The sequence below is a fragment of the Oryzias melastigma genome, linkage group LG11, assembly GCF_002922805.2.
Source record: "Oryzias melastigma strain HK-1 linkage group LG11, ASM292280v2, whole genome shotgun sequence".
Lineage (NCBI taxonomy): Eukaryota > Metazoa > Chordata > Actinopteri > Beloniformes > Adrianichthyidae > Oryzias > Oryzias melastigma.
In genome coordinates this window covers 2,105,365-2,112,668 of record NC_050522.1, presented here as the reverse complement: position 1 = coordinate 2,112,668, position 7,304 = coordinate 2,105,365, and the positions used below count along the sequence as shown (strand labels likewise).

The following is a 7,304-nucleotide window of genomic DNA, read 5'->3' as shown; positions in this document are numbered from 1 at the left end:
AGATTAAAACATATCCCATGAATATATTTAAAGGCTTGTTGCTAATCTACCTTAATTTTGAAATTTAAAGACTTTCTCATTCATTTCCTATGGGGCATATTTTGTTCAATATTTCAAAAACTATAAAGTTTATGAAAACCAAGAATAAGAGCAGAAATGTCCTGAAAAAACTGAGCGTTTTGATAAAAAAGATTTCTAAAATCACTGAAAGTGTGACTGAGTTTTTATCTGCTAAAAAACATCTAGAAAGCAGCAGGAGAATGCCTTCAGTGTGAATGCTGACTAAGCAATCACACAATAAAGACACTTAAGATGATAGTTTATTAAAGGTTTAATGAATCCTGCAGCCTCTGTCCTTCATTAGTTTCTGGTTTAAAACAAGATTAAAATGAGGTCGGCATCTGAAACAAGGAACTATGTAAAGTTTAGGTCTCACTGACTCAAATATAAAAAAGAACATTTTTTTGGCTCTGAACGCTCACAACTTTCTTAATCTTAACCACACTCTGGCTCCATATAATATAAAGTAACGATTAATCCACTATTAAATAGTTGACTAATCGCAGCAGCACTAAATGCTACTGAAAGCTTCACGTTTGCCCAGGAAAGTCAACATCTGCTAATGTAAGCCTGTGTGGGTTCTTTAGACGAACAGAGAGCACAGAGCGGGTTGGACTCTGTTTGATGCTGGTGTCAGACGGAGGCTCACCTGTATCCGGTTGTTGCTGCGGTCAGCCACCACCACGTAGCCCTCCTTGTCAACACAGACCCCCCACGGCCTGCACAGCTGGCCGTCTCCTTCGCCCTCGCATCCAAAGGAAGACATTTGGGAGCCAAGAGACCCATAGCTCCGCCCAGACTTCACCATCACCTTGAAAGGACTGCCCTGAATGTGCTGGTTGCACACCAGGACAGACACCAGGTGCTCCCCCTCGGTTTTGGGGAGGTAGCTGACTGTGTAAGTGCCGTTCTGATGGTCGGAGACCTCCACAGCCGTCAGGCTGCCATCAGCTACTGACATGACCATGGCAGACACGGCGTCGCCGCCGGACAGGCGTGGCTCTCCGTCGTGGTCGTATCCCATCACAGTGAAGGAGGCGGGCTTCCCCCGCAGTGCGCTCTTCAGACCCTCCCCGTGGACTTTGGTGACGGGGGCAAAGGCTCCGCTGCTGATCATGCCCATGGACTGGATGGCGATGTACAAGGCCTGATGGGAGAAACATGACTGGAGTTTATGCAGAAGGAGCAGCTTCAACTCGACGGTCACCTGTGCTGTCCTGACCTGGTCTGGGGGCGTGAACATAAAGCGGTCGTCCTCCTGCGGCTGCAGGAGGCTCCTCAGAGCCTTGAGCTCGTGGATCTGTGTGAGCATTCGGTCCCTGGCGAGCAGCACGTCCAGGTGATGGCCCTCGTCCAGCACCTGGCTGACAGCCGAAATGCTGCTGTCCAGTTTGGTCAGACTCTGGTGGAGTTTCTCCACCTGCAGGTAAAGAGACTTGGCTTTCACTTGACGGATCTTCTCCACCTGGAAAAAACAAGACTGAATTAGTAAAGGAAATCAAAAGATAGAGAAGGATGAAACAAACACATGATGAGACTCGGTGACTCTAAAGACGGCAGGAACTCTGCGGCTGGGTCACAGGTTTCCAACAGTGATTAATTCAACATTCAAGATCAACTTTATTAATCGCTGCAGGGAAATTCCCTCAATTATTCAGTAATTGTTGAGTCATTTTGTTAAAAGAAGCCGTGGTGTCAGATGTGGGATCTGATCTGAGGAGATTTGGTGGAGAGTAAAAAAACCTGCAGCAACTTCATCCAAAACTTTCAAAAGAAAAGTCTGTTCACCCATGAATCCCTGAAGTTTGTTCAGAACCCAGAAAACCTCAACAAACTCAGGGATGTACGGTCAATAACAGCCCCTCGGGTCTCTCTGAACCAGCTGTTTTCCACTAGCAATCTTTAACAGTAAAAGAGCCGTTTGGGCTCATTTTCTACTGATCAAAACCCAGAGCGAGTCTTACTTTAGCCTTTAAGAAATTTGGATTTGCATTCATGACCTTTTTTTAATAAAAAAATATGCATTATGTCTATTTTTGGCACAAAAAAAAGGAAAAACACAAATAGAACCTCTCAAAATGTGATTGATTGATTTATTTTTTACTTTTGACAGAAGTTCAAATAACTTGTCTTCAAAATAAAAGCTGCTCTGTGCCAAACAGGATCATCTCAGTGCAGCTAGTAACCAATGCTGTGCAGCATAAGATATAAAATCTGTTCATTCTGGAGGTAGAGTTGATCAAACAAGACGTCTTCAGGTCAACAGGATGTAAAAACCTACAGAGTTTGTCATCTATGTGAACCTCAGACATCAGTTTAACTAATCTAAATTAAAAAAATGCCAATTAAATAATCCTTACTTTAAAAAAATACAATTTTCTTTTTCTTTTATTTGTTTTTTTGTTCTTTTTCCCTCTTTGTCCTCAGCAGTCTTACACTGCTGGGTTTAGTTATTTTAGTTTGGATCTTGGTAGTCTTAGCTTTCAGTCTTTGTTTATTTGTTTTCTTTAGGTAGTTTTGTTAGGAGGAGCTGCTGACTCTGACGGTCGACATGTCTGGGTCAGCAGTCTCCATGAATTATTTTATGTTTGGACAAGGACCCACAATGACAAGATAAAGGAGACACATGTGGACCTGGAGCTGCAGGTTGCAGATCTCTGCACTAGCTAATGGATGTGACTTCAAACACTCATACAGCAATATAAAGCTAAAAACTGTTAAATTGTAAAAAAATCTTCTAAAAAAACAAAACAGAGGAATTCAGCCTGAAGTGCTACAGCACTGAGTAGTAAGTCCTACATTGCAGTTCTGCTGAGTCAGCAGAACACTGGCCTTCCATGGAGCTCGCTCCTCCTAATCTGATGAGGAAAAACGTGTCACAGAAAGAGCTAACAGATGATAAACGTCTTAAGGAGACCCGCCCTCTAAGACGAAGAACTGGAGGTGGGAGAGTGTGATATTCATGTACAACAATCCACATCATCACACTGCTCTAGTCTGGACAACGGGCTGCAGCGGACAGCCAGAAGAAAGCAGAAAATGTTTGATGCCCATCCCTGATGTACTGCAGACAGACTCGTGAATATGACAACATACTTGGACTTGAACATCAATAACTTGTGACTAGAGTCAGTCTTTAGCTGTCTGACTTGGAAAGACTTGCTATTTCCCCCTAAATTTGAGTGTATCTTCTCAAAGCCCACGCCGTGGTCTCTCCGTCTGTTTGTGTCATCCGTGTGTGATGTTGGAATGACATCAAATCAAAATAGGTCCACACTGGTTTGATCCCACAATCCAAGCAATCAAATTGCAGAAGGGGGGGGGGTCCTTACTGAGAAGAAGAGGCTAAGAGCAGGGATCCCCAGTTTAGTTCAGTCTGTTCAGTTAAGCAACCACCTATTGTTTACATTTTCTGACTGACTTCATGTTTTTGGACGGTTACCGCGGTGAAGTCTATTGAGTCACCTGTACTGTCATACTGGAATATGTAGATGAAACTGAAGTGAATCCAGTAGGAGCGTCTGCTGTAAAGACTTTCCAGCTGTTCCTGACGACCAAACACACGTCACATCCTCCCGCTCCTTCTCCAGACTAAAGCCCAGTGAGCATAACTCCAGTCCACCGCTGTGACTTGAAAATCCTTGTATAAAATCGATTCATCGATTTGAATTCATTTAAGCAAAACAGATCAATAATCGATACATAAAAATATAAATTCATTTAGCATTTAGAGCTAAAGTCAACTAGCTTGAGGCTAACGTTTAATGGAATTTCTCATTGGACAGCTATTCTTCTTCAACAGAATCCAATACTATAGCACGATCGCCACCTAGTGTCCAAACTGAAACGTCCTCCAGGAGAAGAAGAACAATGTTTCCAATGTTAATAATCTGAACATTTTAGTTAGAACTTCTCCTTTAGAGAATCCATGTAACACTGGATGATATTAACAATCTCAGTATTTCATACGTAGGACAGCACAAGGGTTACAGCACGAGCTCTGAGCAGTTTCAGTAAACTTGATATCAAAATCCAAACCGTTTTTTTGTCTAGTCTCAGTAAAGAAAACACCTTTTACATTCAAGCATCTGTCTGCGTGAGAAGGGCTCCACTCTGAAAATAAAAGATCTCTGGTAGAATAAAAATCCACTCAACTGTTGGGCCAGAATAAAGGCAGAATCTGACCGGCTGAGTCCTGCAAACTGAGGATGAGTAAAAACAAGTGTATTGTTCCAAGCTGTTAATCTACATTTATTTATTTACTTTAGACTATCATTGAAAAACTTAAATACATTTGACATAAATACAGTTTTTATTTAATTCAATAGAAAACTAAATACACTACCACATTTATAAATATTCTATGCATGAAATTATTTTTAACATAAAAAGAAAAATATAATTTGTTTCTGAAAATATCAAAAGTATGAAGAACTCAGCATGTTTATGTTTCTTAAAAAACAGATTGGATAAGTCAGACTAGAGAGGGTCAAAGAGAGCGGCGGACCCCGAGGCGCAGAGGCTGGACGCGTCATTGTCCTCAGATCACAAAAGACAACACAAAAGCCCGACAGCCTCTGCAGTCCGGGAGGGAAACAAAGAGTCCAGAAGAAAAAGATCTGAAAGCCCAATTTGCATCTGTGAGACTAGAATTACGTTTTATAGTTGGAGAGGACAAAGACTCCGAGATCGGCTTTTTGACCAACCAACAGGAGGAACGAGGAGAGAGACAGAAGGCTGAGGAAGACGTTGGTCACAGAAGGATGAAGCTTCAGCTTTCTCACTGACTGCAACAAACTGCTGGGTAGACTCCGCCCTGTTGCTGGTATCCGAACCATGAATCAGGATGCCACTAACTTGACAAGCAGCAGGTGACTCAGCATTTATGGCGCCACAGGTGACTCAGCATTTATGGCACCACAGGTGACTCAGCATTTATGGCGCCACCGGTGACTCGCCGTTTATGGCGCCACCGGTGACTCAGCATGCGTCTCTGAGTGACGGTCCTCATCTGTGTCTTGAAGTACGCTGTTGAACGGTATTTTGTTCTGAATTAAGAATATAAACTCTGTTACGCAATACTCCGATGTTCTTGAATAAATGTTTTACAAAGCATGATCAGATTCTTCAATGAGTATGGATGGGGGAATCCATATTTACAGACTCGGTGAATTCGTGGATGTCCCCAGTCCAAAGGGGGAATCCTGTGGTTGTTTTGTAGAAGATTAAAACCCAGATGGACCATCTTTATCCATCAGCTGGTTCAGGGGCTGTGAATATCAGTCAGAGGCTGCATTTCCAAGGATCAACAAATTCATCCATAGAAAAACACCAAAATACCACATTTATAAAATGTATACTTGTAGTTAAATCAGCTTTATTTTTTCTAATGCCACACAAAAAACAAAATGAAGCTTTCTTACATTTAACACAATCAGAAAAAGGTTCTTTTTGTGTAATACAGAAAAACTCTGATCATCTTCTGATCCTTTTTCAAGGCATCTTTTTATTAGGATTATGACGTTTTAGACCAAACCTAAAAACCTGAGCCCATCGTTACTGCAGAGCACCAACTCTGACCCTAACCCAGGGTCCCCAAACTCCGCCCCACCTCCACTTTTGGCCTGGCCCCCTGAACAATATCAGAGACATGACTTTTTTATTTTTAATGAAATGTTTTAGTAGTATTTTTTCTGTGAAGATTACAGAACAGGATTATATTTATTATTTATATGCGTGGCATAAATGTTTACGTTTGGACACACCCTGTTAGGGCTGGGTATCGGTTATAATGTCCAGAAACAATTTGATTCGATTCACAAGAGCCTGAATCGATTAGATTTGTTCCGATTCTGCAATTCAATTCAATTTTAAGTTAACAAATTTATACACATTTGCTTAGAAATACATTAATAATCTACTACATGTTCTGAATATATTCATATTAATCTGATCCAGTTCACATCCTGTAAATGTATCAGTGAAATAATGAGATTGTTAATATCATCCAGTGTTACATGGATTCTCTAAAGGAGAAGTTCTAACTAAAATGTTCAGATCATTAACATTGGAAACATTGTTCTGCTTCTCCTGAAGGACGTTTCAGTTTGGACACTAGGTGGCGATCGTGCTATAGAAGTACAATTTATTCAAGAAGAAGACAACAGTATGAGGAAAAAAGAGCACAGAGAGCAAAGACCACAAAGAGTTACTTTAAAATTATTTCCTTAAGAGTTTGAAAAATTAATGCCTGTAAGTAAATAAAGATGTTCATTTAGTCAGCAATGTATTTATGTGGTCAACCGAGCGTTAGCATTAGCCGTCCTATGGGAAACTCTATTGAACGTTAGCATCAAGCTAGCGGACTTTAGCTTTGTGTGCTAAATTGATCTATATCTTTTGTAAATCGATTATTGGTCTATTAAGCTAAATTGATCCAAATCGATTAATCAATTTTTTCAACCTAGCCCTAAACCCTGTGATTGTTACACTTCTTTTGTTAGCCTAAAAACTGACCCGGCCCCCACATCTGAGAAAAAAACAGTTATATGGCCCTCAAAAGAAAAAGTTTGAGGACTCAGCCCTAACACATCAACACATAAATAAAAGTAAAAAAAGATAAATAAATACATGTACCTCTGAATTGTGGGCTGTTGCTTTCCCACATGTCTCACAACCTCAACAAATCAAAAGCAGTGATGGTGACCCCATCTGAGCCATCCAGCCACCCAGTTCTGATCCAGATTCCAGCTCAGACGAGGAAAACTAAGACGTACATGGATCTATTTGTCTGTAAGTGGGTGATCAGAACGGAGAGAAGCAGGAAGCTCGTGGATTGTAAGTGGAGCTGGGCGATAATTCCCCAGGTATTAGCAGCAGATGCTACACAAAAACTGCAACCTGTGTCAGATGTTGTGATATAATATATATACACACACACACACACACCTTTTCTTAGTTATTTAAAAAAACTAGTTGCATGATTTTCAGTTCATCAGTTATGTTGAGAGTACAATAGGAAATTAAAATTGAAATCTTAATTACCTGCTGAAGGTTACACAAATGTTTTTCGAGTTGCAGAGCGTTCAAATTTGACAAACAGTTATTTGGTTTATGTCGCAATATATATCGTTTTCGCCTAATATGAAAAAGAACTATATTGAAATGCAGTGGCGGGCCGTCAGGGCCTGCAAGGCCTTCTCTGCTGGCCTAAAAATATCTGAATCACAGACTGATATTAATTA

The 7,304-nt window shown here is 40.8% G+C and overlaps 1 protein-coding gene across 1 annotated transcript in view; it reads right to left on the bottom strand.

Moving 5' to 3' along the window:
• trim71 (tripartite motif containing 71, E3 ubiquitin protein ligase) overlaps positions 1–7,304 on the bottom strand; it is a 34,454-nt gene that overhangs the window by 4,936 nt on the left and 22,214 nt on the right. The window contains exons 4-5 of the mRNA XM_024257912.2: positions 1,283–1,525; positions 710–1,207 (exon numbers count right to left, since the gene is read on the bottom strand). Of these exons, the coding sequence (XP_024113680.1) occupies positions 710–1,207; positions 1,283–1,525 (741 nt within the window). The remainder of the gene's footprint in view (positions 1–709; positions 1,208–1,282; positions 1,526–7,304) is intronic.